A 22,170-nucleotide genomic window follows, 5' to 3' on the forward strand; every position below is an offset into this window, starting at 1 on the left:
ATTGTTCAATAATTGTTTTGTTGATTTTTTGAATCATTGAATTATTATTTTAATTGATTATAAATTTAACAGACATATTGTTTACGAAATCGACAAAAAATCATCTGATAAATTGATATTCAATTTAATACTTTAAAAACAAACAGGGTTGAAAAAAGCTGGGCAAAGCCAGTAACTGCTTTTCTGTACAGTCGTACATGTCAAGTATACCTCGTTATTGTTTAAGTCACTGCTGTAATCAATTTTAATTGTAATACATAATAGATATTGATTAGATTTGATAACAATATTAACGATTTATTTATATTATAAATTTATAAATTTAAAGACGTATAAACTATTTATTATATTATAAGTAAATATATAATTTATACGATTTCCAGGGGAGGGTGCGCGCTAAAGTTCTTTAGCCCTCCTAGGTCCATACTTGTTTGTAATTTATAATTATGTTAAATTTAATTACATATTGTAGGTGTCGGGCTGGTTTGGAACAACAACAACGTTTTTGAGTTACAGCAAAATAAAAAAATTGATTTTGTCGAAAACTGAAAATGCGTAAAAATTTCCGTTTTTTAGGATTTTTCCTGACGCTTTTGAAAACTATTAGAAATTTTAGACTGAAGTCAAAAATCAAAGCATTATTTTTACTCCAAAACGTGATGACAGACACAAAAAAAAAACATTATTGTAAAATCAATATATTCTTCACTCTATTCAGAATCTAAAATAAAAAAAAATAAAAACCAATTATATCATTAGATTCTTGGGACAGTACATGTGATCGCCTTCGATAGATTTCTAAACGTTACCTCATCGCCATTCAAAATAATAAATAATCAAAATTGAAAATAAACTCAGCTTTTTTGAAAGGGGGGATATTCATTTTTGACTTGTCACAGACACAAGTTTTTTTCATGTCGAGAATATATCATTACAAAAAAATTCAAAGGGGTTATATGACACCCTAATCCCCCCCCCCCCCGTGAGCACGTCATTGAATGTTAATCATATTGAGACCGTGGCGTTAAACGTGAAAAAAATATGAATAATAATGGTTAACTTTCAGTAATATTATCTACTTAGATTATAAAAAAAAGCATTTGGCACCCCGGTGGTGGTCATGACGCCTTGTGCATATGCGCCTTTCACATCCCCGTAGTCATGGCACTGCTGAGTGCTGAGACATTTTTAAATCGATTAAAGAAAAGAGGGTAGATGAATTTATTATTTTATTAACCATACAGGACATTATTTAAAAACTTGAATTTTAGCTTTTAAGTTCAAAAAAAAAAAATGAATTATTTTACAATATACTGTGCAATGTTTTTCGCAAAACTAAGTTCTACCGTAAAATTATTTATTAACAGACTATATATATTTCAAATGCTTTTCAAATTCGTTCAATGTTTATATAAATTTAACAAATTAATAAATTACATTGATAATAATCTACACAATTTCTACGAATTTAAAAAAAAAAAAAATTTCCGATTTGGACGATGTTTGCAATTTTTATATTGGGCGCAGCAAAATAACGAAAACAATAATGTTGTTACAAATGTATAATTTTGCGTAAATATTCCCGTCATCAATCGCACAATAAACCAACTATTGATAAAATTCTCAAAACACGCTCATTTGAAAACGAATTTCGAAGCATTTTTTTTTTTTTTTAAATCATTAAAAGCGTTTTCGGGTACAAAAACGAAAACCACTGTACAGCCAACGAGAAATGCATTCATCGTTCGGAATATGAACTGTAATAACAGACACGTTGTTGCCATAGTACACACAATGTTTCACCCGCGGACAACGGCCGAACACGAGAATTCGGTAAATAAAATACAGTTATCTCGACAACAATCACGCCGCGGTTTAGCTGCTGCTGCGGCGTCCAGACGACATAATATATTTATCAACATGAGGTTTTACATGGCGCGGCATTTGAATTTCTCCGGCATTTCCATCCGTCGTTTGCACGGGCGTCGCGCAGTGTACACGCCTCCTAAGTACCGCGGACCGACGAAGCTTACGTTGCATAGTGCCGGAGCGCGTAAAGCATAATAACGCGTACGATACTGAATGCACACGGTATACCGTCATATACCTATGTACTATTATAGTGTGCGGTGGCTGTACGGGTACACCGGCGGCTCGACTCGGCGATAATAATGGCAATGTACATAATAATTACGTTTGACGATAAAAACAAATTACTACCTCGGCAGCACCTACACACAATATAATAATTATTATTACCATAGCGTCGGCGTTATTACCGAAACAGCGGCGCACGCACGCACATAAATATATATTTATAGTCGGCAGCGCAGTGCGTACCTATATACATATTGTGTGTGTACATGTATTTTATATTATAATATTGCGGTAGGTACCTGTCGTAGTTGTGTGTGTGTGTACGGGCGTTTAGTGTAATTATTTCCGAAATAAGTTTACCGGAGGTGAAACGACCAGATTATTTATGCAACGAGCTCAGGTGCGTTATGATGGAGGCATACAATAATGAGGTCGGAGAGGGATGCGGCGCCGCGGCGGCGGCGGCGGCGGCGGCGACGCGACACGGCTACTACTACGGACCGCGCCTTTTCGGGGCCGTTTCGGAATTCTACTCAATGACAATAATATTATTTATGTGTGTGTGTATGCACCTACGCCCTGTGTGCGACGATATTATTATTATTATTATCATCATCGCAGGTTTGTGCGTGTGCGGTTTAGCCGTCGCCACAACCCCCGTCGCCGCCGCCACCGTTTCACGCTAGGAAGTGTTCGTTCTCGTACGCATGTATACACAGGTCATAAAATAACAGTCGCCGGCGTGTATTGTATGCGACGACTATTGTATATATTTTGTATCGAACAACTGTACAGCACTGATTATCCCAAAACCTATCGATCCGTTTGATAATATTTCTTTTACATTATTATTTCCAAAAAAAAATATATTTTTACAGTTTTTATTGTCATGGTTTTATAAGTTTTTAGTTTTTTTGAATCACATATTTTTCCGAGTACTCCGGTACATGGAATTCGAAATTCGGACGATTATAGTTAATGAGTTATTATAGTATTTAAAGCATAGGTAGGCGGTGTAGTAGATAAACATTTTTCGGACTGTGAAAAATATAAGAATTACATAATATATGCCTATTGCCTAACATAACCTCGCCGCTTATTGTTAGGCACATTTTGAGACCAGACTTAAAAAAAGTTTATTGAGATTTCAGCTATCATACGTATACGATAAAATGTATAATAATGTAAAATATTGTATGGATAATCAATAGAAAATTTTTTGTATGAAATAGTAAAATATTTTAATAACCTAAGTATATCTACCTAATTAAATTTTTATAAAAATCCACCCAGTCGATTAGATTTTCTTTTCTTTATCATTTCTTCGTAAGCTTTGTGTTTGTCATCAAAATCGGCTCTTTGCTGAATCTCACTGCTTAGAACCTGGAGCATTTCTAGCGTTTGCTTTATCGGTATAGCATTTTACCTGAAATAATACAAACTGTCCGCCATGTAAATTTAATTACTTTCCGAAATAGTACAAACTGTCCGCGGTTTTCATTTTTTCTGGGTGACCGTACGAAGTGTCCTACAACCGTGTTTTAGTATACGTTAAATTGGAATCAGCCGTTCGGGGTCCAACGAGCAAACGAGTCAATTAATCGTGAATCCAATAAGCTGCGATTACTGTATCCAATAGATATATATATATATATGTGTATATTGTATATCTGCACGGTTCTCGACTCCTCGTTATATGAGATATATCATATTTTTTTCAAATGAATAAACGTCGTTGAGTACATCAAAACCGCCCTTATAAGTACGCGCCACCGACATGCAGTACAAATAACTCCGTCAAGTACGCATCATCATCATCATCATCATCATCGTCATCCATTGTTCAAATTTAACCGAAGCCAGAATGAATTCGACAATCAATACAAAGCAATTATTTATGTTTCATTATCATAAATACCAAATAATAATTTCCTACTTAAATATATATATATATATATATTAATTAATATAAATGTTAATTAATTTATGTTAATGTTAACATATTACGTGCAATACTTACCGTTTTAGGAGATATTTGATTTATCCGCTCACACAAGGATTGGTCGGTTCACGATAAGTGACATTTTTTCGTATGTATATAGTGTAGTTGCAATTGGTTACAGAAAATAAAATATTGTTACACAGTGTAGTTTGCGTTTAACGGAGCTGGGCAGGGTAAATATACGGCCATTTAATTTGTCACGTAAAAAGCAGTGCGCGATTAGCTATAGCCTATAGTTTCATATATTTCTTGAATTATTTGTTTTCATTAAACTTTTCTACAGAAAAATATAGTTTAACAACGCCCCCCTCCCCCACCCGTCGATCAGTATGATAAACTTATTATTCTATTTATTTCGCATATGATGTTAATAGCATTTACTAATATTTTATCGGTGCGTATAATATATATATATATATATATAATGTGTACGCCTCACAAATGACCCTGGACATCATTACGACATTACAATATAGGTACTATATGAATATGGCACCAAAATAGCTTAGCTCAAAAATCAATTACTTAAGGAATTTTTTTTTAGTAATTCTTTGACTACTTCAGTATCTAAAATCCATTAAAATTCCAGCTGTGCCAATAAGACATTAGTGATATTCAGTGAACTGCAATATCATAGGATCGAGCCAATTTGGATTTAATAAGTTATAATATCATTGAATTATTCCATAGCGTTTTCTTAAATAAAAATAATAATATTTTTTTTTAAACAAGGTTTTCCTAAGACGTGTCTATGTTTTTTAACTTTTATTTTAGAACATACAATGTATAGTTTTTTTTATAATAAGCATGTGTAATGTATGTATTAACACGCAAAAATTTTTTTTGTCGTACTTATTACTCCATATATAAACATAGTAGGGGAAAAATTGATTTACTATTAAAAAGATATTGATTAAATTCAAAAAATAGTACCTATAATGATGACATTAAAGTAGGTAAAATACGAAAATCTAAAAACAAGAAGCGCCAACTGTTGAGTAAAATAATAATTAAATTAAAAAAAAAAAAAAATGTTTACCCAATGAAGTCGGGTAATATAAAATATAAAAATCAATAATCTAACATTCCAATTAAACATGAAATACCTATTTTCCCTGTATATTACAATGTTTATACGAGGTAAAGGAGAAGAACAAACGTCAATACCAAAGTCCAAAGTATACGAAATAAAATACTTATAAAGAGCCCATTGATTTTATAATCAAAACATTTTTTGATTGAATTTTGACTGTTGGACTATAATAGTACTATACTATAGTATAAAACAAACGCCAACAAATGAACTTGTTCGTATCATAACGTTTAAATTTAAAATTGTTTAATATTTTTTGTATCTTTTTAAAATATTTTGATTTTTTTTTTATCACAACTCAGTGATTATTTGTTTTCAAATGTTATAAGTTATGATAATTATTAATTTGTCATCGATAAATCGACAACAGTTAGGTTTCAAGTTAACGGTAAACAATAAATGCCTGCTTATATGAATATTAATTTATTGTTATATATTCACATAAGTTATGTATTTAATCATGCCGAACAAAAATTAAGTTATAAAAATGCTTAGTACCAACAATTAATATTGAATAAAAAATATATTATTGCAAATAAATCATGCTTGTGTGCACTGTGGGGGAGGATTACAATTTATCGTTTGCCAATATTAATAATTAAGCAATTGTATAGACGATAAACCGATTTTATTGTGCAGCTGTGTGGTATGAAATCGTAGATACTGTGAAAGTTGACTTGACACAGTTGACACCCACTAATAGACCTAGCCACCTTTACTCTATAAAGGGAATAAAAACTCACAAAGTATCAAGTCTGCGCGCGCTTCGACTGCAACAGTATCAGAGGCGCATTATATCAGTTTCTACTTAAAAAAACATCAGTTTTCTCGAAATTGATTTTGAAAAAATATATTTTACACTTTTATTAATTACCATCGTGCACCGGTGCAGAACTTGGATTAAACTGTCGGTGACATAAAATATTATACGTACGCACGTATATTCCTTTCTCTGCAAAATACCATTTTCGAATAATGGTCGATTAGGTATAGTTTTTTTTCCTTCGATCAATTACTTATAATTATATTGTCATACAGTATTATTTTTTTATTAGTAAGTTATTTTTATAAAACGTTCAGTCAGTGTAGATTATAATATTATAATTAAAGGACAGTTTATATAAAATGCGTTTTTACATCGAGTACTGGCCGCAGCTGGTGGTATTCTATATAGGTGCATTTACCTACCTTAAATTAGTTTGAAAGTAAATTTAGTAAAAAATAAACAAAAAATATCGTACCGCATCACATTGGGTGATACTATATAATATTATAATGTATGGAAGAACGAAGATTATCGTGCGCTATTGACTTCTATATTGTAATATACGTAGGTACGCATAAATATATATTAAATATTTTCAACATTTTTAAATTAATATATTATGTTATATAAATTTAGTTAGGTTATCTACACGATGTTACGATAAAATGTCACCGGTTAAGTATTGGATCGAGTAAAACATATTTTATTAGATATGATTTTCAAAATGCGATTTTTGTGATTATAATTTTTCTCGCATTTGTTAGAAGAAGCTTAGTGCCGTAGTGGTATGCTGTATAATGGTTATTTTTCCATAATATAACACGAACCAGACATACAGTACGATAAATCGACTGAAAACGAACAAAAACACAAACCCAAAATTCTGACGCCCATACCCTTATCGTTGTTATATATATACACATAAGCTGTGCACATGTATAATCGTAGTCTCTATTGTAAATGTGAATCCATTAAGTAAAAACATGAACGCAAAATACATGTGTTACGCGTTCGTATCGAAGTTGATAAACCAAATAATATAATACTACTTATAATAATTATTAATGGTTTTTGACCCAACGTCAAATATTTTTTTTCAATTTATTTAGCTATAAACGAATTGGTCAACATTATAAAGCAACACATTTTTCAGTATTATAATACACCGACTTGGCGTAATATCACGGTAGTGAAAATATAGTATAATAATTATATTACATTTATAATAAATTGGTAAATTAAATCACAATCTGGTAGAATTACGCTAATAAGTAATAAAGTGTGATTTTATTTTACTTGGTTTCAGGCACAATAAAATCTTAGAACTACTCATATCTACCGATATAATAAATATAGCGATTGAAATACTTTAATAAATATGCATGCGGTAATGGCACTTATTAAACAAACAAAAAAAAATAATAAACACTTGATAAACAAAATATATATATACTTTTAATAATTATAAAAATTGTATCATTGGATTGTGTCAATTATTGAAAATTATAGTTATTAGTTCATTTTAGATTATAACAAATATGTTTTGCCTTATATTGATGTATGCAATCAATTTGAAATTAATTTTAAATATTAAATAAAAAAACTGTATAAAACGACCAATTATTGACATTTTTGTAGGCATTGAAAATTGAAAAACAATGATATTTCAATATATATTTTAAAGATTAATGTATCATATAGATATGTAGACATCTCACAATATTAAGTAAGTAAACTACTACATGTACTGTACCTTACCGCAGGGCGTATTTGAAGTGGGGCGACTGGGGTGAGAATGACTTTAATGAAATATTCGTTATTGTATACGATGTATACGTCGGTAGCATTGAATACTATTATAGAACTGTTAATTATTTAATATTTCCAATTTATACATTTTAGTTAACTTGTGTTTTCAATATTAAATAAGTGTGTGTATAAAAATAATGAAATGAATATTATTTTGATATGAATTATTGATAAATTATTATTATTTCAATATTAAATTTAAATATCATTAAAAAAAATAATAACTGTTGATAGGTATTACTTCTGATTTCATGGGAGATTTCGACGATTTTTTTCCAATGTTTAAGATTGATTTCAAAATATGCGTTTTTATGTAAAATAAAACATATACAATTAGTTCTACGATTCGTGGGTCGTAAGATGTCGGCATTACTCGGATTCAACCGAATAGCGTTCAGTGGTCTCCAAACTCATTTATTCAAAGCCCGTTTAAAAAAAAATAAATAATCAAAGCTCTTAGTTTGGCCAATTGTAAATCCGTGTTATTTTTAATTTTAAAATGCATATTCAATTATGACACAAAAATGATGGTACACGACAAAGAGTGGGTGCGAATTTGGGATATCACCGAATATCGATATATATTTTTAAATTATACATCGTCATTCGGACGGCCGGGAAACACTTGTTTGCGGGCCACCCGGGTCGGATGCAACCTATAGCCTACACAGTCGTGTAGTTCGGAGACCTCATCATACCTATTCAATGAATTATAACAATATATATATATATATATTAAATATGCGTCTTATTTAATTATTTTCGCTGTTGACTTCCAAAATACCAAAACTAAATCTAATTTGCTACATTCGTCGATCTGCTTAGAATTTAAAGTCCGAATAAATGTTTAACGACTAGCAAATGCTTATTTGTTTACAGTCCAGATATGCGATATAATTCCGTGCAGTTAAATATTTAGTTATTTAATCGAACAGTAATTTAAAGTTTATATTTGACATTAACATATATACAAATATGACGAAATTATAGAATGATAATGCTCGTATATGTGTTATCCAAACAAACAAAACAAAAGAATAAATAAACCTATACACATAAACAAAACAAAACATACTCGACACGATTGTTTATTTTGAAATCGGTAACGAATGATTTCGTTGGGACGCAGTGCGTTATATTTTACAAGATGGCCTGCAAAGAATCAAACAGTACATATATTTTATCATCAAAAGCATACGCACACTATTGTTAATGCCATAATAATACACAGACACGATTTTCTGTGCGCAACATACGCCGAGTACACCGAATACTCGATGACGGTTCTCGACCTTTTGACACAGCAATAATAGTAATAACCGATAACGCGCGCGCGTTAAACGGCCAAACAGCGTCTCTTCACCGCACAACAACGTTATACGAAAACGTCGGCCTGCAGGTCTGTTTATAAAACATATATTTTTTTCCCCGACAATAATATTTCACAAAAGGCGGATTATTTCTCGCATCGGTTCGGGTACGACTATTATACTACGGTACCACACTGCGAAGTGCGAGATCACACACACACACACACACACACACACACACACACACACACATAGTAGCACTTGCTCCAGTGGACCAGTCCGTTCGGTGTAATATGTTAACGCGTTCGTATTTATGTAGGTTATACAACACAATATATTATAATATAATATAAAACGTTTAAACGCATATAACACACACGATTCCGTCTAAATCATATCATTATTGTGTATAGGGTGTGTATAGGTGTGTATAGGTTTTCGGCGAGACGTTCGATTCGACACGATACAATATAATATCACAATATCGTGAAAACTCTATCAAATTATGTGTAATTATTCGGTTTTGGGCTTTTGGCGATCAAACGGGACGACTATGTATACACACGAATCGTTTTGTCACTTTGATATTTGCCAATAATATTATGTAGATAAGCGCGCGTGTGCGTGTAACGCGATGGTGACTGTAATGGACATTATTATAATAATAATAATGACATAGACGCACTACAATAATACGACTGTCAAAATACGAGAACCAATCGCACACACATACGATATTTTTTTTTAATAATATGTTTACATATTGTACAGACTCGGTCGGAATATACTTTAATGCGCGCGTTCGTATACGATAATTGTATTATATTAATGTGTAATTATCGCAAAGCAATTATATTGTTGATAAATTTTAATATCGTTCTACCGGATGGCACAGATAAACGAAACCATTAGAAATGCGATTTTAAAACGAAACCGTTTGAAAAACGCACAAATGTGTCTTCTGCAAACGCTATGCATACATACATATATATATATATATATATATATATATATATATATACACTTGCTAACGACGTCCGAATGTCCGGCGACATTATATTATTATTATTGTGTACTGCCCTACCCGCCATTGGATTCCATGGCCGTTACAGATTAAACTATATTATATTATATAGTTATTGAAAAAGTGAAAACACGCCGAATTGACTCCCTATGGCGTTCCTCGTATTCTACTTATTATTATTATTATTTATCGCACTACCCTTTTTTTGTTCGATGCCTGTGTGTGGTGTGGGCATCTCTATACACACGCACACCGCACACATACGACACATATACCAACACATATAGACCGAATAGCGATGGCTAATGTATAGTTAGAGATAAGAAGGTTCTCGATAGCCATGTCCTCGCTGCGGTCAGTCTGCATTCAGTCTTCTGACGCGAATACGGTCACTACACACGTTTCGAGCGCCGCCGGACACGCTGTTCCGCCCGCATTTTTATTTTTCTTTCTGATATTTTCTTGGAGTTTTTAACGTTTTCACATTTCGGATTTATTATTTTTTTTTTTTTTTTTTTGCAACGACGACGTCATCATGGAATACATGGGATACGTGTACAGAAACACGGAGACCAGACCGAACGGACTCAGGTAATTTTTCATTTTACCTGCTTGGCCATTAATTTTTTTTTTCAAATAACCCTTTTTTTATTCTGGTTTTTTTTTTATATATATAACACATAGGCTATATGTATGCAGCGAAGCCAGATGTTATGCTACCGCGAAAAAAACCGTCCACGGCCGCGTGACTTTGACGCGTCCGCACACCCATAGGACGTCGAACCGGAGCTTGGCGGGAGACAATACGAACACGAATCTGATCGAGACACTAGCCTTTAAAGCTGCACTGAGAGCAAAGGTGAACGCCGGCCATGGGAGGTTGATCGACATTTATAGATCGGAGGCTGTAAAGTAAGGAAAGAATAAAATTATTTGTTTTATTATAGTATATATATATATATATAATGTATATTATATTGGTACACCTATAAGTACGTGGTTTTCGGTAGGCTTGTAATATTTTACATCTGTTGCACAAGCAGATAATTATTTTGTAAAAAGTACTAAGACAACGGCGGGATGCGCCACGGAATTAAGTTTTATTTTGTTGACGATTATTCGATAAAATAAGACTGGAGCAAGTCATAGGTTAAGCTATATGGCCGCCATATGTGTACAAATACATGTATAGTATTTAATCCGGCGACGGTCGGCGCACAGCGGGGATACATTATCGGAAATCCAAGTGAATAGAATTTATTTTTCTTTCATTGATTTTACTGTGCTATTGAGACTGAATAACACATATTTTTCTGAGATTTAAAATGTTGGCAAAAAAAAAAAAACCAAACAATGACATATGCGGCTTGATTATAATATGATAATATATTAAGTTTAATATTACGCTAAGTTATTAAAATAGAGTTAAATTAATAATTATATTTTCTATTTAATATAATATTTTTATCAATTGATAAATAATAATTTGTGATAATTGACTTTTAAAAATTGTTTAGCAACAGATTTTTTCTCTTTAAAATAGTATTGCGTTTGCTTAGAATAAAATGGTTCCATCGTATTAATACAAACTCGATTTTGAAAAAAGTTGGATTTAGAACCATTTAATCCTAAGCCATCAAATTTTATGACATGTATAGCTCAATGTTTATTTTCCTACACGATAAAATTTGTTTTGTTTAATCATTTTGGAAAATATTTTTTCTGATTATATTGTCCACATGTTATTTAAAACTATCCACTGCCCACTGTGATGGGGGGGCGTATAATGGATATGATCAATATTAAGTATACAATATACCATAGAATATAAGAAATAATATAATATATACGTATTACGACTGTGAATTTTGTTAGATGATTTTAAAATTTAATACAGTATTTATTCAAATAATGTACCTAACAACAAATTAAATTTCAAATTTTTTTTTTGCTTCGTTATTTTTTTAATTTATTGGTTTATGACTTTTTAAGTAATTTTTCTTTTCTTAGTTTATTTTAAGGTGTATTTTTCTTATCGAATTTAATCAATTAACAACTTTATACACATATTTGTTTTATTTTACACCGGCTGTATACACATCCTCTTTATAATTTATAAATAATATCCTCGTTTTTTAAATATTTTATACAAGCTGTATAAATGTTTAAGTACAGCGTTTGATTTATCATGGTTTGATTAGATTATGCTATTAAAGGTTCATTATCTATTTTGGTATATTAGTTGTGAATGTATAGAATAAGTAAGTTAATATCTTAGTAGGTTTCTATAAACTGTGAACATTAAATTCGTATTACCTTTCCTACAATAATTTCTTGAATTTTTAATTTGAATTTTTTGAGATTTTAAATGCATTACATAAGAGAATTTACTGTGTTATAAATTATTCACAACCCTAATAATGATAAATTTGTACCGTAATTCTTTATATTTTTGCGATTGTTTGCTCAAATTTATGTAAATACACTCCAAAATACTGGAGTGGAACACAATTTTTGTTTTGCCCGTTCAGTATTTTAAATATAATAATATATTTAAGAGGACGTAGAACCCACATGTGCTGTCTCCGTCTTACACACATGCGACATAGCAAATTTTCATTCATCGTTTTCAATATTGTGCTGTTAGTTTTGATATTAGAGTGAACTGACCTATTATAAAATTTAAGGGTAAGATAATTGATCTTTTTAAAATGATCATAACTTACTTAAAAATAATAATATCAATGAAAAGCTACTTGGGGTCTTGGATAATTATCTTACCTTTAAATTTTATAATAGGTCAGTTCACTCTTATATCAAAACTAACAGCACAATATTGAAAACGGTGAACGAACATTTGGTATGTCGCACGTGTGTAAGACGGAGACAACATATTATGCGGGTACTACGTCCTCTTAAAAGGCCGCAACACTCGCACGTGTTGTCTCCGTCTTACAAGTACGTAACATAGCAAATTTATGCTCAGCAGATTACGTTTAGCTCCGTTAGTTTAAAAATTAGAGTGAATCGACCTATTATGGAACTTGATGGTAAGAATAATATCTGTGTTTGTATGTTGGGTTTTTACGATTATTAAGTTTTTAAGTGAGTTATGAGCATTTTTAATTTACGCTATGTTATGTACGCATAACTTGCTAAAAAATTGAAATATCGTAAAAAACTAACATAGAAATACAGATAATTTTCTTATCATCAAGTTTTATAATAGGTCGATTCACTCTAATTTTTAAACTGACGGAGCTATACGTGATCTGCTGAGCGTGAATTTGCTATGTTACGCACTTGTAAGACAGAGACAACACATGCGGGTGTGACGCTCTCTTAAACGATTCATTTTCTATGCTGAGTAGTGGATGTGCCTGACCTAAAATACCTATGTTTGTTTTAATAAACAATAAATAATGATTAATGTGTGTGATAATGTGATTTTTTTTTTTTGGTTGATGACTTTTTTTTGAAAGAGTAAACATTGTTTAAACCTTTTTATAAAAGTCGTGGTATGTCATAAAACATTTTATCTAGTTAAAACTTTATGTGGTGGTAAAAGGTAAAAAAATTGTAATAAATGTCTAAATAATATACTAAAAATGAAGCTAAATGAATTGTTACGAAATTTGGAATTTTGAAAATATAGTTTATTTATTTATTTTCATGAATATCAAAAAGATATAATGATAGACAATCGATTTTTTTGGATGAAATATATTTTAAAATGATTGAATTATTTTTTATATTGATGAAAAATTGGATTTAAAATCATTAAAATCAAGAATATGGTATACGGTTTTTTGTAAAATTTCCTTTTTATAATTAAAATAAAATATGTAAAACATTAAAAAATCATTAAACTAGGATTTTAATGTTACTAATGATTAATTAATTCTGAATCGAGTCGATTTGTCAATCCTACATTATTATTATACATGTTATCTCTCGAGGATTTACCCATTAACGATATCTTTTGAAATAATGAAGATATCAAGTTATTAAATTATGTTTTTCTTAAAACACTAAAAGGGACAATGATTACAAATATTTCATATTTTAATTAATATTGTAATAATTGTAAAAAGTGGAAGAATAATTTTTTATTTAATTATTTTCAAAAAAACGAAGAAAGCAATTTTTTAGAGTTTATTTTTTTTTAAATGTTGACGTTACATTTTATTTTCATCAGCAACGTGATTTTAAATATTTTTTTAGTATTGAGAATATCTTTGTATTGTTATACGAGGCCACGAGCCATATGTTTGATAACACTGGCACTTCTATGGGTATTCATTAATTCACAATTTTTCTCAAAACTAGAAAAAATATTAAAAATCATGAGATTAGTGAAAATAAAATGTTGAAATGTCAACAGTTTTAGAAAATAAAACTATAAAATAGCTATTTTCGATATTTTGAAAATAATTAAATAAAAAATTATATTTTTTAACTTTTTTACAAAAACATTAAATTAAATTAAAATATGGAATACTTGTAGTCCTTGTGCCTGTGAAGCCCATAAAACACAAAATTATGATATCTCCATTTAATTTAGGAGGTATCGTAATGGGTAAATCATTGCGGGGTACCCTATATATAGTTATTTATTTTACTATTAGACTATCAGTAATATGGTAAGTATTAGGGGTATCGAATAAATTAGCAATGATTTAAAATTAATATACTTAATATAATATAAAATATTTTGAAAATGTTATTTCTTATAGTAAAAAGTAATCATATACGAACAAATTTCAAGTATCTACGAATATAATAATTAAAACAAAATCACTAAGTTCGTTATTATTTGTTTAAATATCATATTTCAGGTCAATTAATTTTTAATTTTTAAATACCTATAAAAACACTGACAATATACTTTTTATAGTTAAAAAAATAAAATTGTTGTCTAAATCGCAATTTAAAACGAAAACTATAATTTTGGTTAATTTTTTTTTTATTCAAAATATTGTTTTTGGTGACTTGAATTATTTACACAGATATAGATACCTAGGGTTTTAAAATTTCATGAAATATTTCATTTCAATGAAAAATAAAATATAAATTGTTATATCTTAAAGTTTATAATCATGTCAATTTACAAGTGAACATTTTTAAAAGATGGTTTATTGTGTGAAATAAAAAGAATATCTATAATAATAATAATAAACAATAAGGATCCAATTTATAATACAAGTGATAAATTTTAGGGCTTGAAAGTTGTTTTTTTTTATTTTTTTTTTTTGACTATTTGATTTATTGTTTAGTGATCTAAAAATCTTTTACCAGACACTACGAAAAAAATATCAAAAATGTATAGTGCATATTTTTGCATATTTACTATCAATATTTTCTGTAAATAATCAATATATTATTTCTAATCAACTATAACCAAATACGTTTTAAAGAAGAAAAAATATTTTTCAATATTTCAAAAATAATGAAATTTTCAATTTTGAAATATTTCAAATTTAAAACCCTAGATATACCTATTATTACATTTTACTAGGTATATAATGATATTATTAAAATATTTAATTAATTTAAGCTATTTTCTATTTATGTCTCAAATTTATTCACATCGCTCTGTATAATTAAGTTGGTATTAATTCAAAGTTTAATAACAATAATAATTATATTTCCAATCAAATTAGATTGTCCAATACTCGTATACGACATTAAATAGAATAAAAAAAAAAAAATACTTATTATTTTGTGGCAATAGTGAATATTATAGTAATATCATCCTAAGCAATTATATTAATTTGGTTATTTTTTATCCACTATCGATAAAAAATAATTATTGAATTTGCACAAGCGAGCTTGTGTTGTAAAATCAATTTATCTTATCAACACTAACAATAACAATATTATACTTTCGGATTTGATGATCGATAAATATTAAATAAAAGATAACCGTCTTTTGGATACATCTATGATATAAATTGCGATAATAAACGACTTATTTGCTTAAATATTTTTACACACGCACGCACGCACACATTATATAACATATTATTATATAGTATTTAATATCTATACTTAATATTCGACCGATTTCTCTGTGCCCTCTGCAGTGACTTTTACATTTCTAAATAAAAATAAAATATTTTGTTAAACGAATGATCAAAATTGTCTACTAGTAATATAATTTATTAATGTATTTTTCTAGTCATATAGATATAAAATTATAACAAAATATTAGATTTTTACAACATTTCCAAATTATTTTTTAATGACTGAGCATTCACAATATCGTCTACTAATATTAAGCATCAATGGTATATGTTAGTCATCATTTGTGTTATTTCCTAAATTATATTGTTAATGGTATTATATTATAAATATCATGGATTGAAAAATATTTTTAAATGATTTTAAAAATCGTCTTTGTAATTAAATAGCAATTAATAATGCATATCAAAATAATAATCATCCTATAATTTTTGTATAAAAAACAAAATAAATAAATAAATACATTTTAGTTTAAAATTCAACAATTATAACCAATAGGTCATAACTGCAGTTATATTGTTCATAAGTTGGCAATTTGGTTTTCTTAATACCATTTTATAGCTACGCGCCGTATATATGTGTATATACATGGAAGTTGCAAATGATGATTTTGTGTGTAAGGCTAGTAGGTAAAATTGAAATTAAAATCGTAAACGTGTAAAAGATATATTTTAAATTGAAAAAATTAAGAACTATGTTTGAAATCTAATTACAATTTAAAAAAGCAATCTTGGATTATTTTAAATTAAAATCAGAAAAAAATAAATATTTTGATGAGTAAAATTGAAATTAAAATCAAAAAATGTCATTTTGATTTCCAGTCTTGATATCATATATATCATATAATATATGTGTGCTTGTGCTTCTATATAATTAATAATATAACGAATGTGATGTTTTCGGAAATAATTAATCGAACTTACCATATTACTAATAGTAAAATAAATTACTGTAGTAGTAATATAAAATTGTTAATATACTTAGTAATAATATAAGCTGACTGACGACAGTTCTTTTTCGTTCAGAATCGCTTTTTGTACGCGATCATTTATCATATAATTAAATTTAAAATCAACACAACCATTACAGCGGTTGACTAAAATATGTCGTGTTACGCTCGACATAATACTAGTGGTGTTAGCCCACTTTTTTTTTTTGGTTTTACCGATTATCTTGAAAAGTATTACATTATGGAGCAGTAACGATGCTTCAATGAAAGTAGAGCTTCAAACTTTTTGCTTTTATATACATATATATATATATATATTATTAATTAAACATAAGTATAAGTACACGTAGTAATAATTATATGGTATTAAACTCTTATACGTACTCTCATTCGTTTTCAGCTATCCAATAGGTGCTGCCAATTATCCATGGACCTCGGCATGTTCGCTAATGACTCGAATAAGGAAAACTGGTTTCCCGGCCACACCGAACACTTTCGGAGAACTTGATAACTTATTCAGGACTGGTGCACTAGATCGGTTTTGTGTCGACGGCCAAAACATGTACAGAGGTAGCCAATACACAATATTACATAGAACATTTGTATTTTAATGTTTAATGACATATTGACATTCTATTGTTGTTTTGTACGATTAGGTTTTTCGACAAACGAAAATGGAAAATCAACTGCTATTTTTGCGTGTCATGCTTTAGTCGATCTAGTTTTGAGACAAAATCCTACTAATATGTACGTCGACCAAACATTTAGGATCATTCCACCGAAACCGAGAGCATTACAATTATTGACTGTGCACTTCGAAATTGATAACTGCGTGAGTTAAATACGTTTATTATAATAATACCTATAGTACGTACGAGTACTTACTGAGTGATTTCTTTTATCGACGTAGCTCGTAAATTACGATTTCGTGTCAAAATAATCAGGGATTAGTGATTACAATCAAAATACAATCATTTTCATGTAAAATCATTCGAAAAATTAGTTTTTTTTTGCATTTCAAAAATAATTAATTCAAGACAATTTTTCTACTTTTTACAGCATTAATGATTTTTAGACGCAATCAAAAGGGCTAAAAATTTCAAATAAATAATTTTCGTATATTTTTAAAAATTTAGGAAATACACTATAGTCTATTTTTTTCTATTAAAATATGTCAAAATCACAAAAATGCAAATTATTTAATAGTTAAAAATGTATAATTTTTTTAATTTAAAAAAAATAAGGTTTAGAAATGTAATACAACCTTCCTTGTGATTTATTGTTATAAACATCTAAAAACCTAAAAACATATGCATTTGAAGTTTAAGTTTTTATGAAATTGGTTATTCTATCAAAAAATAAAAATTTTAGTTATTTTGTCGTTATTCAAAAAATAATATTATTTGTAGGGGCTTAAACTTTTCGTCACTACATATTATATATTAAACTTTCAAAATATTTAGATTAATTTTTTAATTTCTTTTATGAACCTATTCACACCGTTCTATGTTATAACGGTATTTGACTTAAAAGTAAAATCTAGTAATTGTATAATAATAAGTATTTAATAGTTATAATATAAACTATTTGGTTTTAGAAAAATGTCAACGGCATTACTATTAGCATTGTAAACCTGCAATAAAATATTAGTAAATCATAGCCTGACGGAGACGGCCTTCGCTCAGAATCGTTTTCTGTATACATTGGTTTATCATTAAATTCAAAATTAATACACTCAGATAGAATAATCTATTCAATATGGACACAAACTTAACACAACGAAGCGACTTTATTGTTGTTTTTTTTTAAACACTGACTGACAATTTTGTTTATTTAAAAATATTTTAAATCTCATCGTGAGTAATATTTGCGTATTCACATATATTATAATAACACATTTATCTTGTTTTAATAGAATATTGTAAATATACAATTAATATACTGTAAAATCAGACAGTGTGGGCTTCATATTGTAGTAGGTACTTAAATACGGATATACCTAACATATTGTATAATTATATAGTCCGTGACAGTAATTTTAATAATAAAGAAATTAGGTTGGTAAAAAAAAAAAAAATGTATAGCTACCTATAGAATCCCATCGCATATTTTTAAATAATTACTGATACGTTTTGATCATACTTATATATATACGAGTACATAAATTTAATATTATCGGAACATAATTATGTCGTAACTAAACTGTTCAATATTTATTTCAGAGTTTTCCCGTTATATACTGTTTGATGGAAGATGAAAGTTCTACGTCATATTATAATGTTATCAGATTCATTAAAGAGAATGTGTTATTTGATTACTGTCCCCGGAACATTTTTTCGGATATTAATTTGCTTTTAATATCTCCATTAGGGTATTATTTCCCTACTGCATCTCTTGATTGTACTTGGTTTCAGCATAATCAGGTATGTATCAAAAATTGCCTCGATGTGTAATAATTACGTTAACAACAAACAATTTTTAAAGATTATATATGAACATATGATCAAATTTGGCTACTCGAATCTAATCATGGACAGTGGAATCGCATTCAGATGTTTAAAAATGTTGATGGCGCTGCCGCTACTACCGCCAAATAAAATAATTACCGGGTTCGAAGAAGTAAAAGCGTATGCGTACCGGATGCAAGTTCACATACCCAGAATATTTGACTATTATAATTTGTAATAATATATTCAATTTAATATTATTATTAATAATTTATTTTTATGGACTGTGATAATAGTCGTTTAAAAATATTGTCTTAGGCATTGGTTGCATCAAATCGGTACGAATAGTTTATCTATATACTTAAAGCCAACAAAAACAATCAACAATCTCGAGATGTTCCATAAAAGGTTGAATCGCGCGTTTCGAACTATGCCGACTATTTGGACGTTTCTGAGTAAGCATTCATACAAAATATATATGTATAATATAATATTATAACCTCTGTAACAACATTTATTGTCATATTAATTTTGAACAGGTGGCATTTATAATCTTAATAGTACATACGTCGCAGAAGCAAATCGGCTTAGTCAGGGAGGTTTCCCGACTAAAAGTTTTAGATGTCAGCTTATGTACAACCATTTCAAGATTAGAACCCACACTCAAAGACTGATGGAAGGCAACCTTATGGTCAAAGATTTTATACTTTTGTGCTCGGAATCTCTGAATAGTTATGAAGAGCATTTAAAATGTTGGACTGTTAAAATTTCCATGAATTGGACATTTAATCAAAGTGTGAACGGTGAAAGGTTTGGTTCCGATGTTGAGGCGATGGAAGAAGAATTTGTAATGTCCAGTGACGCTATCCATGAATATATAGAACAATTTCGTCGTCAACTGACAGAACCAGAACAACCAGAACAACCAGAACAACCAGAACAACAACAACAACAACAATCACTACAATCACTACAATCACTACCGCCACCGCCACCATCATTACCACTACCACCACAACAACAAAATGAATTCGAAAGCACAGTTGACTATAAAATACACTCACCGGCTTCACCGGAAACCGATGATCAGTCTTCAGAAATACATGGGTTTTGTATGGTCTGTCTTACAACGAAACACGAACGCAAGTACTTAATTGTACCTTGTGGGCATTCTTGGGTATGTCAAAAGTGTCGTGACCAAGATTTAAAAACCTGTCCGTACTGCAGAGATGAAATACAACTTTTTATACGCATTTTGGAAACAAGCATTTAGAATTTATACATTGGCCAAAGTCAATTTTATTCAGGTACAATCTCCATGCAAAATATTTACTACTCGTCGATACTTTTAATTTTTTCTCAGTACTATTATTTTATAATATTTACATCTAAATTTCGGTTGTCGTAATAATTGTACCTACAATTTATTATACAATTTTGTCTCAAAAACGCAGCGTCGACCCTTTTTGTCGGAGATTGTATCTATTCCTTGGGTATTTTAATATTATAATGCTCATTAGCAAATGAGCTAACTATTTCATTTTAATTATTATTGTAATTTATAAAGTTATCAATTCATTTTTACGTTTTTTTTTTTTGTTATAATATACTTTACTATTTTTTAAATTTAAATACATTTTTTTCTTTTTATATTTCACTTAAGTCTGAGACAACAATATGTTTGAAAACACTAATTACGCTTATAATAATTGACTGATTAAAGTAACTCAATAATTATGGCAGATTTTATGTAAAGCCATAATATATTATAATGAATAATGAAAAAAAAAAAAAATGATTCTATATTTTTTTGCTTATAATAATTGACTGATTAAATTGTCTCAATAGTTATTGTAAATTAAACTATAAAAAATAAAATAAAAACAAAAATAAATGTTTATGTTAAGTAAGTAATTAAAGTTTATGATGGGTAAGACAAAGCTTATATTTTAATATTAATAATAAATGATTCATATAAATTTATTTTTGTGTATTATTTGCTTATTGTACTACTTTTTGTGTTCAGCCATTAAGGCCAAAGTAGATAATTAAGATTGTCTATATTAATTAATATTTGGAAAAAGTACTTGTTTTGTGATACCAGAGGACATTTTTAGGCACTCGACAAGTACAAGATATGTATTTATTATCATAATAACAATTATCATCAGTTAGTAAATAAATTATTTTGTATTGAACTGGTGATTAAAATAATCAAATAAAATGTAATATTGATTTTAAAATATTTTTGTTGTATTGATACAGTGTAGGTTTATAGCCAGTAATCGACGGGACAGAAAAGTACAAAATATAATACTGCTATTATACTATGATGTATAATAATTCCATATTGTAAATTATTTCAATATTTTTCATTTAAAAGTTAAGTTTTTTAATTTGAATTTCTCATAATATATTCTTATAATATGCATATTCAATATTAATAACTTTCAATTTGTGTCTTATTTATTTCTATTTTATTATTTTTATACAATTATACATTCTAATAATATAATTAAAAAACAAATTTAATTTTTTTTTTAAATACATAATATACAAATATTAATGTACTTACTTATATATTTTTATCATCATAAATCAGCTTAAATTATTAAACATAAAATTATATTATTAATTTATTCATTGTAA

At 28.8% G+C, this 22,170-nt stretch overlaps 1 protein-coding gene across 1 annotated transcript; it reads left to right on the forward strand.

The window, feature by feature from the left end:
- The first annotated feature begins 10,636 nt into the window (after positions 1–10,636).
- On the forward strand, positions 10,637–20,922 carry LOC113559715. The gene is made up of 8 exons (XM_026965459.2): positions 10,637–10,692; positions 10,786–11,013; positions 17,475–17,644; positions 17,731–17,906; positions 19,297–19,497; positions 19,559–19,755; positions 19,840–19,976; positions 20,061–20,922. Exons 1-8 carry the CDS (start codon positions 10,637–10,639, stop codon positions 20,792–20,794), a joined length of 1,899 nt encoding a protein of 632 aa, XP_026821260.1. The 3' UTR covers positions 20,795–20,922.
- The last annotated feature ends 1,248 nt before the right edge of the window (positions 20,923–22,170 follow it).

This window comes from Rhopalosiphum maidis, chromosome 3, assembly GCF_003676215.2.
Source record: "Rhopalosiphum maidis isolate BTI-1 chromosome 3, ASM367621v3, whole genome shotgun sequence".
Lineage (NCBI taxonomy): Eukaryota > Metazoa > Arthropoda > Insecta > Hemiptera > Aphididae > Rhopalosiphum > Rhopalosiphum maidis.